This window comes from Lagopus leucura, unplaced genomic scaffold, assembly GCF_019238085.1.
Source record: "Lagopus leucura isolate 7727_CA_CO unplaced genomic scaffold, USGS_WTPT01 Super-Scaffold_100015, whole genome shotgun sequence".
NCBI classification, from domain to species: Eukaryota; Metazoa; Chordata; class Aves; order Galliformes; family Phasianidae; genus Lagopus; species Lagopus leucura.
The window spans coordinates 9,897,591-9,925,332 of NW_024962269.1; the positions used below are offsets into that span (position 1 = coordinate 9,897,591).

Genomic DNA, 27,742 nt, shown 5'->3' on the forward strand with positions numbered 1-27,742 from the left:
TTTGCAAACAGCAGTACAAAACAGCCTAAGCATTAAAGTCTTTCCACCTCCTTGGTCACACAAACTGTAGTTATGAAACTCAGAAGACTTTGCTGAGCACAGGTAACAGTCACAGAGGGTGACTCTTTTATTCTACCCTACAAAAAGGGACAACTCTGATTTGGTAAAATACCTGAAACACTGAACTTCAGTAACAGAAGTTTCAAAAGAACCCCTATTTAGCAACTGAGTGAAATGGCACATTGTATCTGTGGGAAAACCTGAACTGCTATTTTAAGCCTGCAGAAGCAGAGCTCTGTACACTGAAGCCTTAGCTGTGTCAGCAAGAGAAAACACAGAATACTTACTGACTTACCTTTAAGTACCTTCTATAAAGTCTGTGGATTGCAGGCCTGAACAAATTTGGTATACTATCTGATTTTTGCACTTTCCTAAGAAAACTAAAGCGTTTAATGGCATTTAAGTTCTGCAAGCCTCTACATAAGCAGAAGAATCAACAAAGAAAAAAAAACAAGATAACAACAAAATCTCTTTACTTTGTAATAACAATAAGAATTATAGGCCAGACTTGAAATGATCCTTTCAGGTGTTGTTTTTTTTTTCCAAGCAACTGGAGTGCATAACCTAATAATAATTTTATCTTTGATCAAGTAATACACTAAAAATCAATCAAGTCCCTGGGCAAAAGGCTCTTCAGTAGATGTTTCATGCTTACTCTGACAGTTTTCAGCTACGTCATAACACCCTCTGTAACAAATACACTCAAACTTCCATGGTGCTTGCCTAACCAGCAAGTTACCAACCTGAGAAATAATGAATTCTCCCAAGTCTATCCTCATGTAGTAGCTGTGGCATAGAGACTTCACAATACATTCATTTATGACGCGTATTTCCAATCTCAATTAACACACTTGTTACTGAAACTTGCAATTAAAGTCAAATCTACAGTTCAAGACTCTTACATTAAGTTTATCATTATTTTTTCACATCTGATTTCACAGAACATTTAGTTCTGAGAATGGGCCATCTCTTGAACAGGAGTGTATAATGAACAGTCAAGGTTTTAAAGATATTTACAAGATCCATCTCCAAAAGCCAGGTACCAACCTTGCAACTCTTCTGTCTCAGGTACTGTTTTGTCCACAGCTGTACTATCGGGTTGGGATGATGCTACAGATTCTGTTAAAAGTGACTGACTTGATACAGGGCTGAAAGGCAAAAAACAAAGTATAACTTTTTTTCTTTAACATGAAGCTTGTCTATGTCCTACAGAGCATTCCTGAAAGAAATACATTAGAGTAAGTCGTGACAAGCATGCCAATACTTTTTACTTCAGTGTTGTTTCTGTAACCAAAGTTCAATTAAGATTACTAGGCAATCTGAACTGATGAAAAATTAAACATCTTTGCATTCATACCGAATGCAATAAACCAGTTCAACTAACAAAAAATGTGTTATCTCAAGCCCCCCAACCATTTACTGTGGTTCAGTATGTTATTCCTCCATACAGAAGAAGCAACAATGCAACATTCAACACAAGAATTTCTGAAACCTTAGCCAGCAAGATAATTGTAGGGGAGCTACCTCTGGTGTTCCAGTGATACGAACAAGAAAATTGCAGCATGTCAATGTCTCCAGCAGTAAAGCATCCTCAGTTCTACACAGAACTTATATCCGCGCAGTATAAAACACCAATGGCCAACTGTCTCCACTCTGTCAGCCATACTGCTAAAACCAGAGGGCAGCTGAAGAGCCACAGTGAAATACCCAGGATAGTTACGGGAGAGACAGTGGCAGCTCTTCTGTGGACAACGCTCAGGTGAGGGGTAACACCACCCACTTGCCCAACTTCTTTCTCCCTCTGTTCTCAGGGATTTGCTCTGAATAAGAGAAATTGGGTTACCCAGCAGCCCACACTTTAACAGAGCCCTCCCCGAAGGCCATGACACAACCAGGACGTTTGGGTGGTCACTTTAATTGCCAAGAGTTGCACGCAGCTCTTGACCTGAAGGTCTGAACACCTACAGAAAGGCATGTTTTGCTCTGCAGCTGTTTCCTCAGAGCATGGAAAGGCTCAGTGAGGTACTGCCAAAGACTGAAGTTGAGCCCCCACTTTTATTTTGGAAAAAAGAAAAAGATGTTGATTTTCTGACATGCGAGGCTCAAGGCAAACAGCCATTCCTTTCTCCTGCAACCAACAAGCAAGCTAGTGATCAAATACAGTTCTTTTAAATACAGGTTGGGTGGGAAAACAAACCCAAGGCACTTCAGCTGGTTCACCTCTGCACACCGACCTGGATGATTCTTCTTTCATTAATTTATTTTAAGCATACCTAGTGTAACTGTTGTATGAGGGCGAGATATTTACATTCTACCTCAGTTAGAAATCCCAGAATAGAAAAATCAAATACGACATCGAGCACAGCACCCAGAACTCAGTTCAGAGCAGGAGGCAAGCAAGAGATAAAACCTCCTATAAAAAGCTATAGGGCAGAAAACAGCCTGAGCAGAATCAGTCAGCGATAACTAATGAAACCAAATCCTGCTTACCCTTGGTCTGCACTTTACTACATTTCATTTTTTAACCAGCAGTATTTACTCAGATTTTCATTTCGCTTCCACCATGCAGCTAACATTCCTCACTCCAAAAAAATTCCAAAGCACTTCTAAAGTTGCTGTTGGTTATACCAATCCATAACTGAAATACAGCCAAGCAAATAAATATTTAGCTTTCACAAATGGAGAGCACTTAGTAAGTCTGAGTGATTTACAAGAGGACATTACGTCTCTCTGAATAATCCAGTTGGAAATGACTTGTTTAATAAGACATCAATTCAGCAGTACAACTTGTACTAGGTTTTAGACATCCTTCCCCTGCATGCTCCACATTTTGCAAAGCAACCAGTTTGTTAACACATTATCATACACTTATGAGAGTACCCATCAACAGCTTTCTGCCATTTTTACAAAATTCTCAAGTGTATGGAATGGAAAAAACACTGCCTTGGTAAGCATACAACTAACTGCAAATTGTGGAGCTGGAAGACTAGCCAGATAAATCTCTATGGAACAGCATGAAGCTGGCAACGCTCCTATTTGAGGCTAAATTCTGAAGAGAAATTTGCATTTGAATGCAAGATGTAGCTAACAGATCCTCTACTATTTATTGTGAGATCCCATGCTTTAAATGTTTCAGTTAAATTTTAGATGCTTTCCTAAGCTAGATCCTTGCACTTAATTACGGAGTATCAAAGCACACTTAATTTCATCACGCAGACTAAAACACTTCCATGCAAAAAAAGACAGAATGACAGGACCAGCTTACCTTGGCTGCATAGATTGAGTCGATGAAGAATCTAAAGTTGACTGAGTTTCCTGGGCACTGCCTTCTGTGCACTGAACCGGTAAGGACTCGGTTATACTACTGACAGAAGTTGCTGGAAGGAAGACACTAATGTAAAATGTGTTACACTACTTCCGAGGGTTACATAAACTGCACAACTATTCTTTGACCCCCCTGACACCAACCAGGAAAGTAATTGAATCTCAGTCTACATCATAATGAAAAATAGTTTTACAAGAAAGTAATTATGTCTGGTCATATTTCAAACGTGTTTCAGCCTCAGGCCACCACAAGCTTCACAGCACAAAACTGCAAAACTAGAGCTTTAAAATACTATTTTCTGTTACTTAGAGTGTCTACAAACAGCCTTCTCAGTATAAACTCCAAGTTCTCTAACATGATAGGTTTGATTTTCTTAAACGAACCAGAGTGGATCTATGAGATACAGCACTGCAGCACCTCAACATCTCCTTAGGATACACTAGGAAGTTGTAGAACCTGGATCTCTAGGTTTCCAGCGATGAAAGCTGAAGCTTCCAAGTAAAAATTACATTTATAATAACAAAAAAAAAAAGTTCACAATAGAGCCCAATGTGAGAAGCTTGGTGTCGATATCCAGCCAAGCCAGAATAGGCATTTCAGATTCTAGAGTAATGCACTTGTCACACTCCTTCCCACAGCAGGACATGCTGAAGTCTGAAAGAGTGAAATAGAACAGAGAAAGGGTTCCTTCTCCCGAGGGAATCACCATTAACTTTGAGGGTGAAGAGCCCTCCCAGCTTTCTCCTAGAGAGAAATATAAGTTTCTACTGCACTTATTGCAGTGGGTTGGGGAAATCAGTTATGTTGAACAGAACAAATACTTTGGGCACTGCACCAAAAAAAAAAAAAAGTTAAAAAGGAGGAGAAGCCTTTCTTAAAATAGAAAAAAGCATCTGAGAGCGAATCCTTCAGCATCAGGCTGCAAACATACACTTTAAATGCTTTTCACAAACATTCCCTAGGACAGATGCTTCCTCCACTATCAGTAGTTTTGGGAAAAATGTGTTAACATATCTCTGCACTTTCATCTTGGAACTGTAAACCACCATATGAATATAATATATATTAGCAACTTTAAGGAGATTAATTACAGCACAATAACACTGTGAGCATTTCATCCAAGTTCAATCCATCAGTTAAAATACGATGAATACAATCTATTGGTTTGCACTAATGCTCCTGTGTATTTAGCACTGTGCCATGGTCAAGGTGCAGTCTAGCTTATCATTTCAAGTTTCCAAACAGCAGCACAACAGCATAACTTACCAGGAGGGCTAATTCTACCATTACTGTTCTGCCTTTGAAGATGTTCTTTGTAGCATACTGAACACATGCCATTTGTCCGAGGGTTCCCATAAAATCCGCAACCAGTGGAACAAAGCATAGGCACTTGGCTACGGTTGGTTTCTTGAGCCATTTTCTCTTCTTCTACACACCTGAAATTGATATATTTCCCATTATTCAGACGCCTCAGAAAAACTCTTTTACACTTAATATTTGGAAACCTACATTTCTCTACGCTCCATCAAGGTGCTTAAGGATAACCTTAAACCTTACCAGCAGAACTACCACAAGTGATCCTCCTTAATGGTATTCTTAACTTCGTGACTATTCTCAAAAGGCCTAACTTGTAGATGAGCTTCTGACATCTGTTACTTACTGAGGCAAAATCAATTTTCATTTTTTTTCCTCCTCGTATACACAGACATATCTGCCCAATTTTGCACCAGTTGCAAAATAAATGTTTGTTAACAAACTAAGTATCTCAAGGTATCAGCTATTTTATTCAAGATCAGCTTAGGTCTACCATTTTATATTTCCTCACCAGAAATTAGGATGAAGCACAGACAATTCTTGTAAGACAAAATGAAGACAGATGAGCAGCATCACTGAAAATCAATGCTACAAGTAATGTCAGCATACATATCAAAAGCATAGAAAAAGAAAACTCAGAAGGGAAGAGGATCTAACATACTTGATTATTTCACCAATTGTCTAGCTATAAAACTAGATGAACCTATGGTCAGAAATATGCCTGGGTAAAAAGGCTTCCTTTTACACAAGATGTATTTGAAGTCACACAACAATTGCATTTTGTGTTCATTTTCCAAAAGCACGTGGAACTGATACTCAAAAGCAAATCTCTGGGTTGCAAGGCTCGGAGCAACACCAACACCAGCCAAGTCCCCTGTTCACAGCAGCAAAGTGCTCTACTTTGAGAACTCAAAATGTAAGACATGGAAGACAAAAAAAAAAAAAACACTTCAGTATCATATTAAGCTTCTTTCAGCTGTCTGACCCACCACTATACAGAAGTGTTTTGCTTTTAACACACAAAGCCCCCACTGACGTCAAATGGCAGCTAGATTTGATTTTGCTGAAGTACTGTACTTGTAAGTGGAGAAGCACCTTCCTGCCTGCCTTTCCTCCAGATAACCCCACTGAAGGAGCTGCAAGTAACCTATGCAGGAATTCAGTTCTTATGCTGGGCCCACTCACACAGTGCAGCTGAAGACTGAAGTGTAAATTAACACGAGTTGCCTGCGCTGTGGTAACTCAAACCACTTTAAAGATGAAACCTTATACAAGTCACTGCTGGCATACAGTATTTAAGATTGAAAATCTAATTAAGAGCCACTTTGGACAGAGTATTTCAACAGCTAATAAAGACTCAGTCACTGGGCAAAAACAAAGCTTTTAATTTTAGATTTAAAATCCCTACCAGACTAAACTTCAAGATTTACTATGATTGTCTTTCCATTCACCAGCTAGCTTCAAGCAGTGCATAGGAACTCAATAACAGCACATTACTGGGTTTTTTCCTCCTGCCCAAACAACAGCTGCTGAACAGAGCAGGTGCTAAAGCAGTCACACAGAAACAATCTCTGGATAATGGACTTCAAGTCTGCTCCATTTCAATAAGCAAATTGTGAAAGGTGCACAAGGATGACCAGAAGAAAAACTAGAAAAGCCAGCTCCTGAGTTCCTTAACCAGCGGATCCAGCCACCAAGTGCACACGAGCCAATGGCATGAGGCTCCAGAATGTGCTGATCAACAAGGGAAGTGCCACAGATGCCTCCGGAGTTTCAATAAAAGCCACAGGAAGTGGAAGTTCCTATATTGGTTGCTAATATTTTGGGAATAAAATGAAGAAGAGATAGTATTGAACTGATGCAACAGTACAAAACTTAATAAGAAAGGAGCTGAAACAGCACAACAGCTTGTTGCATTCCAAAGGGCCAATGCATCCGCCGCCTCACTTCATTAGCAGCCTGCAAGCTCCAGGATGAGATGGCTGACCTGAACCATCTGAACCCTAAAGCCACACAATGCCAAATCAGCATAATGAGCTTTTGCTGCCAAGCTTCTCACTCCCTCTCCCATGCTGTTCCCACCCTTGCAGCGCTCATAGGCACTAAAAGGGATCAAAGAAGTGATCAGCTCTAGAAATCCAACTGCATCAGCCAAGCTGTTTGTCACATGTTTGTCACGTCCCCTGGAAGTGCTCAAGGCCAGACTGGATGGGGCCCTGGGCAGCCTGGCCTAGTATTAAAAGTGGAGGTTGGTGGTCCTGCATGTGGCAGAGGGGTTGGAGATGCACGATCCTTGAGGTCCCTTCCAATCCTGGCTGTTCTGTAATTCTGTTATGTGTTCTTGGGCAAGAGAGAGGGATGAGAGTGGGAGACGCAGGAGCTGAAGATTCGTGGAACAACTCATTTCAGCAGAGGAGCTGGCTTCAAGCATTAGGAGAACCACTGACCAAAAGGCAGACACTGAGAACACAAGGGACCAGAGGCCCAGCATATGCTTCATTGGCACTTCTCCCTCACCTCCCTCACACCACTGGAGCCAAACAGCAGCAAGCACAGCAATCAGGGCTGCTCCCATCTTAGCAGGCACTAATAGCAAGAGTGGTGGAACAGCTGTTCTGGTTCAGCCTCAGAAGATCTTTTCAGAACCGTCCATAATTCCTCAAACAGGAAGATTCACAGAATCACCGAGTCCAACCATCACACATAACGGTGGGCTGTCATGGAAACTGCACCCTGAGAAGTGCTGCAGGAGGAGTATGCCTGCTCCCACAGCCCCTGTTGTGCTCCCACCCCTTCCTTTGTTGGCAACCCCATGGTGAGTCAGAGCAGCTTGCTTGTGTGATGGAAAACCAGCAAGATTCGTGCAGGTGAACTGGGAAGCTCACTGGTCTGACAGACAGCTGAGATCCGGCACACGGTGCAAGAAAAAAGACTACAAATGGGACTGGCCATTTGTAGTGGAAGCTAGTTGTTACCAGGAATTAAGCCTACTGAACGATATATCCTATCAGCAGCTTCACAACTGTCTACAAGCTTGGCTTGGACACAAAACTTGAATAAACTTCACAGTTGGAATGACAGCAAGGTCTTGGAGCAGTGTGGATATATGCATGTCCCAATGAGGTGCCACAGAGCAAGTACAGAGCCTGGAACACTGCTGGAAACGTTTCTAAGCTCTGCCTGTTCCCCCCCCAAGCTGTGCTACCACAATGCTCATAGGGTCACCCTGTTACTTTGAACAGGAATTGATCCATCTTTGGAAGAAAAAAAAAAAAAAACAAAAAAAAACACAACCAAGCATACCAAACTCTTCACAATATTTCAGGGATGTTCCCTGCAGTGCTCTGTAGCATAGCTGCACAGCCAGCTGCACGAGCACCAACATGAGGGAAGAGCACTGTAGGAAGGGCAAGAGCCTTAAACCAGCACAGCCCCAACACACCCTTTGATGAAGATTACAGAAGAAACGGCCTCTTTTTGTATTGGCTAAACATCGCTGAAATTAAGATTGACTTCATATTACTGCTCAATTCAGAAATGCTTCCTGTCATAAGAAGCCTGCAGTGTGTCACCACGCTAAGTTCTCTCCTTCTTACCCTTTCAGACCATCTCAACCACTAACACAGGTCCAACTGCTCCCCTCTCACTACTGCACATCCTCAGAGGGGAAATTATTTTCCACAACAAGCAACACAGAACCACATAAACAGCACCAGTGATCGTAACACATTCAGAACTGAACTGTGAAAGCTGGTTACGCTCCCCAGGACATTGGGTTCTCTGGGAAAAGAGAGAGCTCTCCCAGTAATTCAAAGAAAATAACAAAATATTTATGAACCTCCTTTCCCCCCCAGACTATGCACCACAATACTGTGCTGTTGGGTTTGTTGTGGTTTTTGTTTTGTTTTTTAAATTAAAATGTTTCTGTGTCACTCATTTCAAAGAGCTGATACTCTAGCTTTATAGGCTTGAAATGTTAATCAGTAAGATCAGAGAGCAGCATTTAGTAGGATTAAACACACAAGGTTTAGGAACCCCAAAATGCCAGCCTGCAGTCAGCCTTCCTTTCATCCATTCCCCTTCAGGAAAAGATCTCCTGAATTCAAGTTGTCCTCACACCTCCTTCCCATTCTGACACGTCCATTTCAACAGCATTTACTCACACCTCATCCTAAAGTTTCTCCTACTTCAGTTTACATCATCTTACTCAAAGCTGTCAGTACTGAGACATCTTTTAGCAGGTGCATAGCCAACCAAAATGCAGTTTGGACCACACAGATGCCGACTTTGGAAATGCTTCTCCAAGAGAAAGCAGAGAGCTGAGTTTAAGGTGCTCTTCACTGTCAAGGAAGCTTGAGCAATGCACTGACAGGTATCAACATACTCTCATCTCAGATCTGATTCCAATTTTTAAACAAGTGTTTAAAGATATTCCCTCCTCTATCACAATCACATTTATAATGGAACAGTTCATTTAAACCAGTGCTAATTGTCATCTCCCCTTGTCCTAAAGAAGCAGGGAAGAAACTACAAAAAAAACAAACGGGCATTGGTGCTGCTTAAGCATGTAAAGCTTCATCCCAGGTCCAAACACAAGCAAGACACAAAGCTGTGCAGATTAAAAACACATTTCACTTTATAGAACATACAGGTATGGATGTCTGATACCACTTGTATCACCATGTGAAAAGGCATATTGGTACAAAAAGCAGTAAGCAGCAAAATGCATTCCTCCCCAGATTTATCCAAACGAATCGCAAATAAAGGCCTAAGAAAAGAGCTCTGCTGAGTCTTGCTGCAGAAGCCTCCCAAGCACTGACTGTTACAGGACACCACTTCACAGCACAAGCCACAGAAACAGGGAGCAGCTGCTCAGGTGCCCCACTGAAAGCAGGGCTCTGCTCAGGGTACAAAGCCTCAGGAGCACAGAATAATAGCAAGCTACAAAATAGCCCTGTTGTTTCGGTTTTTACCCTACTGCTCTCTCCCAAGAGGTTCCAATTCACATTCACTGAGCTGTGGCTTGGAGCTTTAAGGCACTGCCCTGCCCCAGCAACTTGCTGCAAACCCAAGGAGAGCTAGCAGGGCTGAGCAGGGCTCTCAGTCCTTACAGCCAGCCCTGCACACTGACTGCAGGCAGACATGTAGGCATGGCATTCCTGCCTGCAACACTACAGCTGGTTCAGATTTGCCAGCATAGCTGTGTGTGCAGTTACACTCTAACCCAGTTTCATCAGAATCCTCTGGGTTAAAAAAAAAAAAAAAAAAAAAAAAGTGAGTATGGTTAAGGACCAACTATGCAAGCAAATCTGGAAGGGCAGTGACCTCTTTGCGTAGCAGCAGAGCACACAGCTGCTGCGTGTTTGTGCACACAGGAGTTCTCCAGCTCCCGCAGCAGCAGGAGATCCCAGGCACGTAAAGCTTTCCGCTGATTCCTCCAAACCTCTTCCTGCTCGCAGCTGAATGTGGCTTTAAGATGCGATTTGAACTACCGAAGCAGAATTTATGTAATGACTTCATATTGAAAACATAATATTCAAACTAGTGACCAAAGACTTGCATAACGTGTCCTCACAACTCATTTGACAAGTCATCTAATATCTACTTATGCTCCAGTCTATTCTTGTTGAACAGCTTTTTATTTTTGTTTCATGCATAGATGTATTTTAGGCTCAAAAACAACAAGCACTTCTATTACATGCTCCTAACAGGAGCTTTACAAAATGAAGAATTGAAGAGTTACAGGAACTCTTCCCTCCACTTCTACATCTCAGTAGGCTGTGAGGTCAGATCCGTAAGAATTAAAGTTCGGACCCTCAAGGAAGCCTCCTCCCCCCCCTCTCCCCCTCCGCAGTGTACATCCCAGATTTAAGATGGGAAACAAACAGCCTGCATGGCTCAGAACCACACAGGGAGGAAGAAGCCACAGCAACACACATACTGCAGCTTCAGAAATGGAAGGTGGACAGAAGGTGATAGGAGGGGAAGAAGCATCAGTCACTTTCTCAGCTGATCTGAGCCAGAAAACAAACCAGTCACCTCATTGCAGGAGCCAGGAACACCTGGTACAGACAAAGCCCTCAGTGTGGAAGAGTTTATATCGTCAACTCCAGCTGTCTGCTCTTGTACTCAAGGTTACACGAGGAACAAGACAAGTATTCCACTACAATCCCTTTGCTCTTACTAGGCAAAAATAAAGACGCAGACTCTATACTGGTATCAAGAAGATCACTGATAATGAGGATTCAGCTTCTCACGCTTGTCTGCATGCACTATTAATAGATGCTACTTTACTTACTTGTGGCCACATTCAACCTTTGTAAAGTAGGGATTACAAGAACCAAGAAGAGCTTCCGTACAGCAAGGCACCTTTGAAACTCTCATTCACCTCAAACAAAAGCATCAAGTTACTTGCAGACACCACTGCACCTACAAGCAGACAGCAGAAGCCAAAGCAAATTTTCCTGATTTCGTTTCCAAACCTTTAGTACCTTCACCATACCAAGTAAAGGGGTAATTCCATGATGTTCACTACCACAGCTTAAAAATACCAAGCACAGTACCAGTTATGTTCCATTGACTACTATGAGGAATCACAATCTGTTTACATGGGATTTCAAAGAGGCAGAGCACAGACAAAAGGAGTTTCATGAAAGTATCAGAATTCCAGAAAGCTGCCATGCAGAGTTGTTGGCTTTGGCTGCGTGATGCTGAGGTAACATCAGGTAAGTGCTGCAGCACCAAAAGGGCTCAACGCAGAACTCTGCGTAAAACCTTCAAGAACTTTCTTCCTAGAGCAGAAAAACAATCACCCCAAGTCAAGATGCTAAAGTATGTCAAGGTTCATATTTTCAGTGCTACTTTTTTTATTATGTATCACTTACTGTATTTTTTTCATTTTTTATTTTTTAAACAAGTGCAGTTGGACTTTAGTTCACCAGTTTAGCCCAGTGCAGCATTACCAGCATCAGGCCCTTGTGCATGACATTACCCGAACCTGGTGAGATTCAAAGAAAGCTTTTCTCTGGCTGAGAGTCCAAGAGTTTCTTCACATTACTCCCAATAGCACAATGCACCTGGAGGCAACCCCAAGAAACCCCAGCCCAGAGAAGCATCCAGAGGCTTTCAGAAACACCACCACCACCACCACGTGTTCTGTGCTCTTCTGTGATGCTTATCAGAAAGGCTGCCCTTTCTGGAGAGGTCAAACTGCATGCAAGTAACAAACAAAACCAAAAACCCACATACCACAAAAATCACTTCTAGGGTTGAGGAGAAAAAGAGCAGAAAGCCCTCAGAGCAGGACATGCACTTGTTTACAGCGAGACACAACAGGGACCTCCAATGAAGGGAACTGGTTGAACATTTAAAGCACCAAGAGCAATACAATAACACAGTTGTTTTGCACAAAGTGAAGACAACCTTCAAGTGAGCTACCGACCAGAAAAAGAGAACCAAAAAAGAGCACGTCAGCATGTTATGCTTCTGCGAGCTACTTTTGCATTGGTAAACCTGGGTGAAGCACAGGAAGCAGCGCAAGGAATGCCCAGCACCACCAGCACGCAGGCCAAAGGGAGGAAAGCTCCTTGCTCCCAAGGCACAAGGCTGCACTGCTCAGCTCAGCCCTCCTGTGATTAAAGGCGGGAGGCTGCAGGTCTGCCTTCCCCTTTGGGAAGCTGGCTCTGCAACAAGAGTGCCACAGAGACCTTCCGTGAAGTTACACTGGTGATGGAACACACCACTGTTAGGAAAAGAGCATTAATTTTAGGTAGTGCAGCTCAGGCATCTCTCTGCTCAAAAGCAATAAAGATCCAGGAGTTACACCCATGAGAACAGCAAACCATCTCAGCAATTACTTCCCAACTCACACAAGTCACAGCTGCACGGCATCAGGCACTGCTGATGGGCTCCTCTCTGCCCCAGCACAAACTGCAGGGAGGGCTATCTCACAGCTGAGCTTTGGCACTGAGGTGCCTGAGGCCAAAGACAGCACAAGTCCTCAAGCTATTCTCTATATTTTCAATCACAGCCCTATAAATAAAGTGTTTATTTGAAACTGTAGAAATGCTTCCTTTTAAGATGCCCTGGAAGAGATGAGAAAGCTGCTCTGAAGCAGGCAGGACACAGCTACGTGCAGCCTGCCATGCTATCACGTACTGCTGCCATTTCAGAAGTCAGTGGATGTGTAAAATGAGAGGATTCTAGAATTCCCAATATTCCCTTTGGGCACCAGATGGAAGTTTAAGGGATGAACACGGAAGGCGGCTTCATAAACTATCACTGATGCCATTTTATAACAGGACTGGGTTCACAAACTGATAAAAAACACTTAAGGAAGATCAAACATTTACAAGATTACCCATACAATTATTAAAAGAATAGACTTGGGTTCAGTAATCGCTTCCTTTGAGATTCAGAGAGAAGTAATCTTTTCTCAATACAGCATGTTTCACTTATTTTAAGCATATCAAGCCCAGAAGAGATAAAAGCTGCTTTAACACAACTTCCCAAAATAGACAGCTTCTTGCTAACAAAACACCTGTTGCTCAGAACTGGCAGTAAGCACAAAACACATTATAATTTGTTTTTGTAAACAGCACTATGTAGAATTTTAATTAGCTTATAATGCTACAGCTCTACGTGGGCCTAATGCTAAGGGAGGTCCTGCTTTAATATCAGGGTTCCTGGATGTCAATAAATAAAAGGATCATCATCACTTCTGGCTAGGGCAGCTTGAATTCAGCTTAACTTCCAAGAACATTGTGATTACCATGCACGACGTGTTGTTCTATTTAGAATTATGCACTATGTCTAATTTAAGTGTCCAAAATTATACAACACTCTTACTGTGGTTCGATGGGGAATTTAACCTAAAGCAAAAGCCTGACCAAACAAAGAGGGTATTTAGGGACAACTTTTTGGCAAAAGAGGTATAATATTCCCTGTGGCAAAGCTGCATTCCTGGTCTTTTGGAACGCAGTTAAATTTAGCCAACGACTCCAAGGTGCTACTTTGCTTTAACCCTAATGTGATTCTAGGCTTTCTGTTGTTGTTGTGATTGAAATAATAATTAAGGAAAAAAGCACAAGAGAAGACAGCTTACATGTCTCCAAATACATAAATATCAGAACCAATCACCCCACAGAAAACGCTGGAGAATACAACTGATCAGTAAGCATCATGCTGGGCAACTGGTATTTATCTATCACTCCATATTTACTAACAAATGGATGAATACATCAACTAACTACTCATACTAGCCATTAAGTTCTGTGTCTTTCCTTACCTTCCTTTCAGCTGTCACTTACACTGCCATGTGCAGCCAGTACATGTATATCCAACATATATTTCCCTGTGACCAATGCAAAGATACAGGTATTTGGGGTATTATATCAGCTTTAGATGCTTCTGACACAATGCTGTTGTGCCAGGCACTCATCTGCCTTGAAGACTTCGCTCTTCAAAAGCCTGGGCCCATTCCTGCACCTGGTTCCTGGTGCAGCTCCACAGTTCTGCGCCAGGGCTGCCAAGGAAGCAGTGCTCTACAGCAAAAAAAGTAGAACTATCAAATCTATATGGGAACCAAACCTCTACATCACTGCCCAGCCACAGTGTAAGGAGAAACATAAGCTGCACATGGCAACGAGAGGGCAGAGGGGCAACAAAGTACAAGTTGCCTTGTGTCAGCCTTAAGTGCCCAAAGCAGTGTCACATTAACACGTAAGGAGTTAAAGAACAACTGGCAATGTGCAGAGTGTAAGGCATTCTCCCTTCTGAAGGTTTCTAGAACTACACTGTTTGCTCAGATGGAAAGACTGTCAGCGCTTAGGAAAATCTTAAGAATTCGTGGAAGAAACTTAATTGATGACACCTGGCATTTTCCCTCACTGCTATCACAGAACAGACAATCTTTATTTTTATTAATACTTCTAAGACCACACAGAGGAGACTACATGCATTTCAGTTCCTCAACCTGAGCAGACTGCCAGCTTCCAAGCAAGACTTTACACTGCAAGTACCAGGGCATCCTTTTTACTTACTAATACTCACTTCGGGTACAACACTAAACTGCTTTTCTGACAAGCAAGCTTGCTATTCACTCCGTTTTCAGACAAGACTTTACTACGTGAGCGTGCATTTCTAGTACAATGTCTCTCCCACTTACTGTCCAGAACACTTAGATCAGCAAATTAGGAGCACAATAGCCTAAAAATAGCATGGCTGGATGCCACTGTCTCCCATTTGTTATGATGGTACCTTTGTACAGAGTTCTTTCTACAATTCTACATAGAAAAATACAGCCATAAATGGCATTAAGGGACGGACTCGTATCCAAAAGGACCGAGCTGTTAAGCAGCGCTTTGGGATTCCCCCTAAGCATATAAGAAAATTACATTTTTAAAAACACTTTTGAACTATAACTCCTTCTGAAGTACATCTGATTTCTTCTCTTACCGCAGCGATTGTGCTCTCTGGTGGAATACATCAACAAATGACCTTGCAGAGACAGGAAAATTCATCTTATAAAGAAATAGGAAAGCAAGGAAAACAAGCCAGACCTCACTTCAATTAGTTTGCTAGGCATACTAAAGCCTGCTCCCTCTTCATCCATTCCCAAGTATGATTCAAAGCCTGTTCACAAGATACCAAACCTCATTCTGGCCAGCTGCGTGGCTTTATCACAACACTCACTCCCTTCCACTGACAAGCACTGGCCAATGGGACTTCTATCAGGAAACAGTGGATAAAGAGGACAATATATTCCCATTTATTACGGCATACGCTTACAAATACCCAGAGATCAGCAATACCAAGGTCCTTAAACTTGACTTACAGACACATTCACACGCACCACAGCCTCAGCTGCTGCCTTACATTAGGCTAATTCCATGAGTACCACCTGCTTGCTGCAGCTTGAAAAACAGAAGTCCAATGCACCAGCACTGTCTCCCAGCAGTCCCTCCTGTTTCACACTCCTTTTCCAAAGGGAACGCAAACAACCACCACTGTTGAAGAATATTTTTTACCCCTTTCATTTAAAAAAAACAAAAACAAAACACCAGCACCAATTTCAATGCCATAACCCTGCAAACGCAGGGAAGAGAAGAGAATCTAAGCGAAGATCTTCACCTACTGTAACAAACAACACCAAAGCTGCTTAAGGAAATCCAACAACACGTCAATATGTGTTTCACACCATATATACCACCCTGTGTAAGTTCCCCAGACAGAGCTACCAGGCCATGCAAAGAAATTCCAGCAAGTTCTTCACCTCAGGCCTTCGCAGTATAAGAAAGTACCGTCACAGCTGCACGCAGGACAGAAGCGTTCCCCAACAGAACAGACTGACACTTGAAGCATCAGGATTGTGCAGTGGGGGACCCGAGGTAGAAGGATAAGTAACAACTAATCAGGGATTTATTTACATACCAAATAACCACGTGTAAAATTAACACCATGACTTTGAAGAACAAGCTAATTGTTGCAGTAGAGACAGATCAAAATAAGTTAGACCAAAACAACCAGAAGTTTCACAGACACTAAGTTAGAGAAAGCAAGGGCAGGAAGGCAGCCACCCGCTGAGCGACTGCAGGGTGAAATTAGAGTTGTTCAGCACTTCTGTTTCTTGGGAGGGGCAGTGTGGTTGTTTACCCTTCCTTCCCCCCCTCCAAAAAAGAAAAACAAACTTAAAAGCAAGTCAGTTGTTCTACTCCTTCACCCGGGAGCTTTCAGGTGGAATCAAAGCACTAAGCCAAGGCTTGACGAGACTTTTTAGGAAGGCAAAACATCCACGCAGGGCTGTGAGGCCAGTGCAAGCAATGCAGATGCTCCTTAACCTGGGGGTTGGTCTCAGCCCCAGCTCTGCTGGTCACACTCAGCCAACAGTGCTGGTTACATAACTAAGAACACACCCACCGTGACCCATCCTTACTAATGCCTCCTTCCTGCTCTTCCACGATACTTCAGACAACCCCCACAACACACACCGATAGCCAAACAATTCTCCAGTTGAGCAATTGACAAGTTGAGCAATTCTCCAGCCTCTTACCTAAAACATCATCTAGGTAAGTCCTTCCATATCAGTACTTGTTTTCTGCAGGAGCAAAATGAAACCACTGTGATATCAAAAAGCACTAAAACAGTTACTTTCCACCAAGATGACAACACTGGGTTGAGAACTAGTTCTAACTAGCTCCTATAGAATCAGTTTACTCAATGACCTAACACCAGGACCCAACAGAACCTCACACTGTTACGATATATGGATGGTCAGGTCCCAACACAAGGAGTCTGCAGACGTTCCCTCAGAAAACTTGAACATGGAAACTTTGGGATGCTGTTCATCCCACTCTTTTTTAAACACACAGAACACAGCGAGTTCCTCTGCTCCTTGATCGAGGTTCTACTGCACAGAAGTCGTTCTATTTCATGATACAGTTAATTGCACTACAGGTCTTGATTCCATCATCATTTTTGGAAAGCATCTTAAGTTTACATAGCAGAAATAGAGACAAATTCAGCTTCCTTTGCAATCTCTTATCTGCCTCTAGGTTCTTGTCTCCTATTTCCAAAACTTTCAAGTCTTCAGTGGAAAATATCTGTTTCCTCATGCAATATTTGTCTTTCATCAGTCCAATTCAGTGTTTATAGTCGATGGCACACACAGTCTGCTCTCCTGCCTTGTTTAAGCTAATGGCCAGAAGTTAAATCATTGTTTAAAAAACAAACAAGAAGACCAAAACACTCAACACAAAACATTTAAACAAGCTGAGAGCACCTTACTTCTGCCCTCAAAAATACTGCTATTAGGCTGCCACGCTCATTTGATAACCAAGTTTGTTTTCTTCCCTAATCCCTCCCATGGCTACGAATACATCAGCACCATGAATCACAGGACGTGCCAGCAAAGCGTCGCCTTCAACCCTGGGCTAGCTGAAGCATTCAGGTGGCTGTCAGGGCCTGCCAAGGCAGCCGTGCTGTTTATACTTCAGTGCCACAGATACAGGATTATTACATTTCAGGCTGACAAATACCATGTCCTGAAGGTTAGAGTGCTGTGACGCAAATGGATCCTGACAGGGCAGAATGGCTGAGCAGGGGTGGTCTGCAGCTCACAGGCAGCAACGGCTTCTGCAAGGCTGCTGAACCATTAACTTAAAGGAAGAACCACGCATTTAATGAAACTGTTGCTTCAAAAAGGAACTATTTTTATGAAATATGCAAGTGAACTTCTGCATTTAGTGTAAATAACACTCAAATGATCGTCTAAAGTTGATCTAAATTTAACAAAAGATGGATTGCGCTAGGATTTCACTCACTCAATCTCAATGCATAATTTAATAGCCAGAAAAGTTACTTTCCAGATGGAAAAAAACCAAACACCTGAGCTTCTGTCAGCAACCACGGAACAAGCAAGCAAATACAACTTCATTGAGAAAAATGGTTTTCTACACTGTCACAGCTTTGTTTTTGCTGATCGATTTAGCTCAAAAGCCCTATAAACACAGTTGGAAGTAGGGATCTGTTAAAAATATATCACCCCACCCCTTCAATTAAGGGCTGAGAAGCTTATGACACATCTGAGACATCCAACAAGAACAGGGAAGAAAGACTTAATGTTCCTGATATTTCTAAAAGGAAAAAAAAAAAAAAAAAAAAAAAAAGCAGGTCTAAAAAAGCCCAAACCTTTCATGCCTCTGTTAAATGGATTTAAAAGCAAGAAAAGACCTCGGTTATTTTTATTCCTTTGTAGGTCATGTGTAATTAGCTGCTTATTTTCACAAAACGTTATTAGTGTAAACATGGCCAGCCCCATCAGCTGCCCCACCCAGGAGGCCGATCATGTCCTGAGGAGCCCTGTACCACTCTGGGGCCTCACCTCCAGCACCAGCCCTCTCTGCAACACCCCAGCCACAACTATCAGCTCCACGGCCTCCCTAGAAGCAGCCAGCTATTGAGTGGGCACAGCCCCACGCCTGAAAACACAGACAGATATTGCTTTTTTTTTTATTTATTTATTATACGTAGGGCTGAAGTGTTCTAAGATGACATTATTCCCCCCTCCCACCCCCATTCTGCCTTAGGCACAAAGCAATTAACAGAAATGATCACTATACCACTCTGGGAATAGGGGGAAGAAGAGGGAAGCACAGCCAGCCTGCTTGGCTCAGGACACTCATTTAAAGCAAAGCAAGTGAGTGCAGCTGGCTCTGCCAGCAGCACCCACAGGACCACACTGCCGGGGAGCAGCAGGCACTCAGCAGGGACCCCAAGCCCAGCTGCTGTTTGCAGGACAGGCCCACTGCCCTCCCTAAGGCTGCAGGGCTTGGTTTACAAAGATCATCCCATGGGAGGTACACGACCTTCACTAAGTCGTTGTTAGCCAGAAGCAGAGCATGGGGTGACCCTGCAGAGAGCCACCCACCCCACAGCATTGGGAACTGGTGAGAACAGTCCCTCTCTGCATTGCCAACAGGATAACAGGTCCTGCAATTTGTACACGGGTTTAAAATCACTCTAAGAATCTCTTACATCAGAGATGAGCCAGAATGGGATGCACAAGCAACAGACAAATCCCACAGCACATTCACAGTGTTTAAGATGTGCAGATGGAGCATGTGCAAGGGAAGGTTTTACGAACAAGGAGCACTGGTGCAACCAATCAGCGTGGGGACAGCACAGGTCCAGCCCCAGCTCTGAATGCTGTAGCCCAAATACAGAAGCTGTACAGCTGTGCCAACAAAGCAGTACATTGATCCTTCAGGGCAGATTTGCTTTCTACAAACAGCCTGTATTAGAACTGCACACGTGTGGTGAGAGACCAGCACTTCGCATGCTGAATGAATCCAGCAAATTGATCCCAGAGAACGTGCCTTCCCTAACTAAGTTGAGAGGTAGAGGGGACCAGAGAAGAATGGCTCCTCAGACACCAAGCACCATGAGCCAAAAGCCTGCCTGATGGATGCAGCCTTGTTCTGACTCTTAGCATTTGGCCAAACACTTGAATTTTCTTCAGTTTAACAAGTCTAACTCACTTACACACAGCATCCATTTACAGAGATGGAAGGAAACTGTTTGATTGTTCTTGCCCCCACCTGAGACATGAAACCCATCCACGTGGCCTAGTATCAGCTTTAAATTAAGAAATTAATCAAACCCCAGGTAGGAGTTGGATTCAGTGATCCTTATGTGCCCCTTCCAAGTTGGGATCTTCTACGATTCTAATCAAACTTATGTATACCCCTTTCTAAATTACCTCCCTTTAGACCAGAGAACTGGCTCACCCCTTGAGTGCATACAATCACTGCTCATTCTACAGTATTCCCAAGGTATAAACATGATCTCCAGCATTAAATTGCTGTAAGCAGATAGAAAAAGATGGTAATTCAGACCTTCAAGCCAGCAAGATGCCACCACGTCAGGATGCTTTGATGTAGTTTCAAAAAAGCAATCCGTACCCATCGCTTTGGGAGAAAGCAAAAGGGCTCAGTGCAAAACCGAAAGTGTGAGGGACGCTTTAATAACCACACTTTGCACAGCGCAAGATTCAACTATGGCTTTCCACAGCCGTTCTCTTATCTCGATTAGTCATACAAATCCCACCAAACTCTTTACTGAGGCTCAACAAGTATTAGGGCCACGCGTATCGCTTTCTGACTCCCAGGAGGAGCTGCATACAGACGAGCGGTTTTGTAAAAAGAAGGGGAAAAAAAAAAGGCAGGAAATATTTAGGGAAGCAAGAAAATAGGCTCACCCCTTTGGAAGCATTGTTCTGTACGTGGCCTCATCCAACACACTTGTCAGAGAGACCAGAAGGATGGCGATTCACGGCCCCGCTCTCGCCGTAGCCCGGCTTCCTGGCTCGCACTTCCTGCTCCCCTCCCTCCCAGCCCTGTCCCATGCCACCCTGGCAAGCTGGGCTCATCCTGCTCCTCAACGTCCCTCCGATGCATGAAGTATCGCTAAAAATAGCGTTGGGAAGGGCCTTAACGCCACGTCTGGGACAAGAGACTAAAAATAATCCTCCCTCTAAGCAGACGCCCGCTGTCACCGGGCGGTGCAGGGCTCTCAGGGCCCCGAAGGGAAGCCTGCTGGAAGGGCAAGAGACGCTCCCTGCCCGTGCGTGCTCCGACGGCCCCGGCCGTTCGGCAAAGCTGATTAAAAAAGAGGAGAGGAAAAAAATATCGCCGTGCCTCGCATGGAGTTGTACGTATCTTTGTTCTGAGCGACATTCCTCTCGCCGAGCACAGCCGGCAGCAGAGCGGTCTCCCGTGCTGTAACAATGGACAATTGGAGACACACGGCTCGGAGCAAACGCTATCGCTGAATAATCCAATCGCAGCTGTCATCGTTCGTTAGCTCCAATCTGATCAGAACGAGCGAAGTTGGGGCTAAAACCCAGCTCTCCCTCTCCGTAACATTGTGTAACTCCGGCACAGCGCATCGCCCCCGATATTTCCGAATTCACGGTCTGCCCGCACGGCTCGACCTTCCCGGGCAGAGCAACGCGCTGCGAGGCGCCCGGCGACAAAAGAAACTCGGGCAAGTTTGAGCCCGGCACCCGATTTCCTGCCTAAAGAGCCCTTTTGTTCTGCTTCCCTGCAGAAATGTTAATGTTCTGCCATCATTAGGAAGCAAAACAATGGAGAAAAGCCCCACGCGCGTGCACTTCGCCGCCCCGGGGGGCGAAGCGCGGCCACACGACGCGATTAGAAGGGGAAAATGCCTACCCACGGATCGCCACAATTTTCTGTTCGCTTCACCCCAGATTAACTTCACTTGGAGCTGTGATGCGGAGCAACCGAGCCTGGCCGCGGCGCCCCGCCTACCACACCGCTATTGGGCGAGGCGAGGAGGCCCCGCCTCCCCCGGCAGGGCTACCCCCGGCGATTGGCCCAGCCGCGTATCCATTATAGAAAGAACTTTTCCTTGCTAGCACGTTAGGTTGGCCCGCTCCGAGCACTCTGGGCGAGCGGCTTCTTAAAGGGGCAGCGCCTCGCGAGGCTCGGCCCCACGCGTGCTCCGCCGGAGCCCCCACGCGAGGCGCGGCGCCGCCCCTCCGAACAGCGCGGCGGTGTTGAGCGACACGGGAGCACGGCGAGTCGCCGCTACGGCGAGCCCGACCGCCGTCACGCGTGGCACCGTGCGAGACGAGAGGCTCCGTGGGTTCGGGGCCCGGCGGCCGCCGCAGTTGCCCCGGGAAGCCGGCACGCCGCCCGAATTAGTAACCCGGCTAAAAATACGCGCAGAGGGCAGTTCCACACTGCGCTCCCGGTTCGAGGCGTGAGTCAGCACGGCGCAGGCAGGAAGCGGCTGCCTCCCGCTCGCGAGGTGCTGCGCGCTGCCAAAACTTTTCGTGCTTATTCAGCCTTCCCCCGGCTCGCCACATCTGCACGGAGCTGCTCGAGCTCCGACGGCCGGCAGCTTTTCCCACAGCACAGCTTCTTCGTGCTGTGCAAATAGCCGACGCTGGTGTTGTAAGGATTTTCCTACCCGTCAAATGAATACAGGAAGAGTCAAAAACAAAGCGTAAGAAATATTTCACAAGCACTGATAAATCCCATTGGAGAACAAACCTGGGGTGGGCCAGAGAACAGCAACTTCCCTCACACACCCACCAAGTACCAGCAGTTACACAATACCTACCTCACCAGCAAAGTTGCCTTATATAAAGCAGTTTCAAGTGCTTATTTCTAGGTAGCTACCAACACAAAGCTAGATGAAGCTATCATGTTGCCTGCATAAACACATCGGGGTTGGGTTGTTGCTGTACAGGGGAAAAGCTGTTCCGTCTTTCTGCTCCTTCCCACCTCTCCCCAGGCAACGTCTCCCCCACCCCCAGCACAGACACCCACCTTAACTCCCCCTGTGCACATCAACCAAGTCGAGCACAGCTCAGCACGCTGCTGTTTCACAAACTCTACCAAAGAGAACACAAGCACCTTCTGAACACGTCTAATTCCCCTTCAAACAGTCACACATGCTTTGTGCTACCTTATATTACAGGCTGATCTGTCACACCACAAGTCCAAACTGAACTGGAAAGCAGCAGTTTGAGCAGTTGTTTAGTTAAGGAGCACAAACCATGACAAGAATGGAGATACCTTTGATAGGATTTGCCAAACTTTCCCTACAGAACCTAAAATCTGAGCTAGAAGCATCAGCTGTTAACCCTTATGCTTGAATCCAGTACTTCATAGGACTTCAAGTTACCCTGAGGGCAACCAGGAGACCATACTTACACAGCACTTATGGCCACAGCTATCAAAGCAATGAAAACCAAGCATGTATTTCATGCAAATAAAGCATACCAGCAAAGCGTCTTCCAAGTATCTCAGTGACCAATCCTGGAAAGCTTCAACTCAGAGCACATTAACTTTAGACCCATAACAATAACAGCAGCAGAAGTTGCACATCTTATCAACAGAACTGCCCAGTGCTAGCAGAGAACGTGACAACTGCAAACACTGCTTTATGACTTTCAGGAGGAAAATAAAAATGTTAACCTATAACTAAAGAAGCCTAACCACCTGGTAACTGTAACAGTGATGAGAAATCACTTATCATTAAACAACCTGCACTTGAACTCACATTTCTGTTAACCAGGCAGCCAGTAGCTCCTTATCGCAGCACAAAGGACCAGTTTCTTCCTCCTTTCTCCCCATCTTTCCCCTCCCAGCCACACAGCCTGGCCTACTCCCTCACCACAGCTCTGGTGCTCATCAGCCCCTTCTGTGCACCTCTGGCTCACTGATCTGGCAGAAGTTTGCTCACCTCCTGATAAGCCAGAGCGTGGCTCACCACGGCATGGGGGAATGGCAAAGCAGCTTCTCCTCTGTTCAGAACTGACCTCCTCAATTTGCTCACCTAATTTCATTTTAAAGCAAACAAACAACGTTCTACTATCTCACTAAGAATGCCCCAGGAGTAATTTGCTATCAGCACAGAAGTAATAGAACACTCCAAAAAAAAATCTGTGAAACGGGGAAAAAAAGTAAAATCAAAACTAGGTTCACAGTTGGCCCTGTCTCATCAAACTGGAAATCATGGATACAACACATCTGTATTTAGATGTTGGAAGTCCACATTTTAAATAAATTGCTACTCTAGTTATTTCTTGTGCTGAAATCTAGTGGAACTCACCATTAAAAAGCCCAATTTATAAGCTCAGTTTCTGAACACAATCTATTTCCTCTTCAAACTCAAGACACTACACAGGAAGTGCAGAGACATCATTTTAAGGTCTAGGCTGAAGTTAAGCCTTCGTTACTCTTACAGCATCTGTAGTAATGCAGAAAAAAATAAACCAGCAGATTGCAGCTGCAAGTACACTAAACAGGGAAGCTTTGACAGCACTGTAAAAGAGATTTGGTTTGCTGCCACTGAACTTTGCTCTGAGGACAACAAGAAGAAAGCACCTGACTCTCATTTGACTACTGTAATCACGGAACGGCTAAAAGCCCATTTGTTCTGTAATCTTAAATATACAGAAGACAGTAAGTTTGGAGGACTTGACAGCTCAAGAGATCAACACCAGAGCCTTCCATCTTTAAGTCACCAGTTCCAAGAGAGACCAGAATAGTAGTGATCAAAAGCTGCGTGCGAAGGCTGTGGGGGGATTAGATACAGAGATGGTTACTTGCTATCCGATTCCCAGATCGCTGCATCACAGAAACTTTCCTCACATTTTGCACCTGTTTTCCACAGGTCATGAATACCCAGGACTTCTGGATTTTATACATGTTGATAAGTAGCAAAGCAGTAGAAGTGCAGCTTTGACACACTGAGCTTGAATTGTAAAAGAGGACTTTACCCTCCTGTTGTCAACTGTGTCAGTGTTACAGCACGCGCTGATGTTGTAAAAACAACCATAGCTGTCTTTTAGTTTTATTTGAGATACTTTTAAGATTAAAAAGTTGTTATAATACTTGTTTGTAAGCTGCAGTTCTCAAACTTGCTGTATAAGAGGTCTTTGCAAATACATCAGTTTAAAAGCACACAAGCATAGGAATTTCAGAACTTTGGCATTTGAGGGATGATTTCAAAAGTTAGCAGTATTACTAAACCTAAACAACACGTCTACATAAGGACCTGAAAAAAACACCCCTGCATGATGAAAAACACTCTTTTTCATGTTCTTATGCATTCTTCAGCAAACCATTGTGCAGCCTCTAGAGAGTCAGGCAGTCAGGGATAGCTTCTTTCCAACTTGGTTTTAGTTTAAAGAGCTTGCAGAAATGCCTGGAAATGCAAGGCAGGATGGGCAAGATGAAAGCAGGTTCAGAGTGTATGTTGACTGAAGGTTCTGGAGCGCAGGTTCATTGCCCTGGTATGAATAACACTACTGAAAGTGATCTCCTGCACTACCCCAGCAATATAAAGCTCCATAGCTCTTGGTAGCTGAGAATAATGTTGCTGATAGCAAGCCAAAGTCCTAGAAACTTCACTGTCCTAAGCAGTAACTAAGGAGGCCCATGCATACAAAGAATGCAACTTGGTACCTCAGGAGCCTATGGAGCACAACATACCAGACTGATGAGATTGCAGCAGTCTTGAAGAACTTTCTGAGGTTTCCCTTGCTGCTTTCAATCCAAGATGTACCACTGCACAGCAATAATCAAACCTGGAAGGAACAGAGAGGTGCACATGGTAAATATCAGGCCTCCAGCAGAGCGGGGCAGTAGCTGCCTGGACAGTCACAGACCTTGCAGTTCAAATAGCTATTTCAGATCACTCACAGGTGAGCTACCATGAGAACTTACTGAAGTTTATCCACATGTTACACTCCAACTGCTTCCTCCTGTCTAGGGAACAAGCCAGTAAGTGAACAGCTTTGATTATTATTTTTTTTTAATGTTTTTGCTTCTCTTTCCCTTTTGCTCCTCTTGTCTCCTCATATACAAGCTGCACAGCCACAATTGTTCTCAATCACCCAGCAGCTGCCAAGCTGATATTATTAAGTTTTTTTTTTAATATTTTTTTAAGATCATAACAAGGAATTACATCTTGTACGGACGCACAGCTGAAGGCTGCAGCATGAGATGCCACAGAACTCATTTCAGAGTACCTGAGAAATGATCCAAAAAGGATTTGGAAAGATTTTTCCTTGCCGTCAGGTAACTCTCGGGTGGGAAAAAAAAAATAATAAAGCCAGTTTCCACTTAATTCAGCATGCTTCACCTGCATCTGTACATAATCTATAATACTCTCTGCAGCTTAAATTGAGTATGTTGAGCACAAGTCCGAGTCTATTCAGTACTTAATTAAAAAGGGAGCTGCACAACTATTAGCTGAAAAGAAAATGGAGCCAGGAGTTTGGGTACTTCTAATCCCCTCCGAAATCAAACTGATTAATACAGCTGTTACAGAAGGACACACTCTTACAGAAACAGGGATTACCTTTATCTGTAACCATGGCAACTTTTCACTAGTTTATGTCAGTGCTGCTCTCCTGATAACTTGCTGCTATCTCTTTCAGGCTATTTGTACAAGGTTTTGTATGCACCATCCGAGACCGTGAAATAACAAGAAGCTGAAATGTAAACTTGTGTTCTTAGATCACTCTCTCCAAGGTGTATTATGAAACACAATGTTTGTCATCCGTGTCAACAACACACGATTAGGTAAGTTGATTTTAATCTGTTATTATTTTAATGATTCCTTGTTTTGTAAGGCAAAAGCTATTTTAAGAGGTATCCTCAGAAGCACACGCAGGATAGAGGAAATCCTTCCCTGCTTAAGACTCTATCAGGAAAGCAGTAAAATCAAGGAGTGCTGCCACTGATGTGTCAGCTTTGGTACTCAGCATCACAAGGAACAAAAAAAAAAAACCAAGCAGGAACACGCTGTTATTTTGGCCAGAATAAATATATTATGGATGAGGCCAGAACCAGGCCCCTTGTTCGGCTAGGCAGTAATTAATATGAAGAACAGGTGTACGCACTGCAAACAGCACATAGAAGAACCAGGCAGAACTCAAAGAGCAAAGTAACAGAAGTTAAAGCAGACACAGGAAAGACAGCAAGGAAGGAACTGGCAAATTCGCTTCCCCCAGCTGCTGAGTTACCATTATCAACAGAGGAGGACCAGCTTTCTGCAAAAGGAATCGTTTCAGAGGACATCAAGCCAAATCACTTGCTTGGGAGCAGGAGGAGGAAACGAGCAGCTGCTTCCCCCCCCTCCTCCTCCTTAAAGTTCATAGGGCAGCTGACAGCGCTGCACCCTTCCGCGCAGCGCACACGCTTTGGCACAGCTGATGGAGCGCCGAGCCTCAGAAAAACCTCTTAACTCCAGTAACTCTTATGCAATGCCCCCCCGTGCGGGACAAGCCCGGACAGCCACCCAGGGAACGGACTTCAGAACGGCACGGCGCACCTCGGGGCAGCTCCCTTATCCGCCCAAGGACACGCGTACAAACACCTCTGCCCCGGGTCGGCTCTGCGCACGCAGCCCGGCGGCCGCAGGAGGGGCGGGGGAGGAAGGAACGACCAAAAAAGGCAGAAAAGCAGCCCCGAGCACGGCGGGGAAACAGAACAGAACGCAGCAGCTCAGCGCCGAACCGCCACCCACAGCCGCCGCCGCCGCCAGTCCCGCCGCCCCGCTCTCACCTGCTGCTGCTGCTCCCGGCCCCGCTCGCTCCTCGCCAAACTTTTTCTCCCCTTTCTCCGTGTTTCCTTGCCCCGAGAGTGACGCGGGCGGGCGCTGATTGGAGGAGCCGCCGAAGGAAGGCCTGGAGGAAAGGGGGCGGAGCCGGGCCCGCCGCTAATTAGCGCAAGGAGACGGCGGCGACGTGAACCGCAGAATGGTGTTTAAAGGGACCGCGGCCCATCCCATGCGCTGTGTCCTTGTGAGCTGCCTGGGGCGCTGAGCCTCCGCTTTAGGTTCTGTCACGACCTACGATACGTCACACGATAGTGCTTTCTGTGTGGCAATACCGCAGCTCACGTATTGCACCTGCACTACAGCCTGACATTGCTGCACCTGAGACGGGGTCGTGGGGTGACATTGAAGGGCGATGAGCGACTCGGTGGCTGTTAGCAGGCG

General features: G+C 44.6%; 1 protein-coding gene across 3 annotated transcripts in view; it reads right to left on the minus strand.

Annotated features, from left to right (window-relative positions):
* The window catches only part of ZFAND6 (zinc finger AN1-type containing 6), a 33,994-nt gene extending 6,582 nt beyond the window's left edge, over positions 1-27,412 (minus strand). The window contains exons 1-5 of one of the 3 annotated variants that reach the window (XM_042875915.1): positions 27,307-27,412; positions 25,228-25,322; positions 4,652-4,821; positions 3,326-3,437; positions 1,108-1,208 (exon numbers count right to left, since the gene is read on the minus strand). In XM_042875915.1, the coding sequence (XP_042731849.1) occupies positions 1,108-1,208; positions 3,326-3,437; positions 4,652-4,802 (364 nt within the window). In that variant the 5' untranslated portion in view covers positions 4,803-4,821; positions 25,228-25,322; positions 27,307-27,412. Of the gene's footprint in view, positions 1-1,107; positions 1,209-3,325; positions 3,438-4,651; positions 4,822-21,429; positions 21,519-25,227; positions 25,323-27,306 lie in introns of those variants that run through there. The other 2 variants (XM_042875917.1, XM_042875916.1) reach the window with 2 other exon arrangements.
* Between the last annotated feature and the right edge of the window lie 330 nt (positions 27,413-27,742).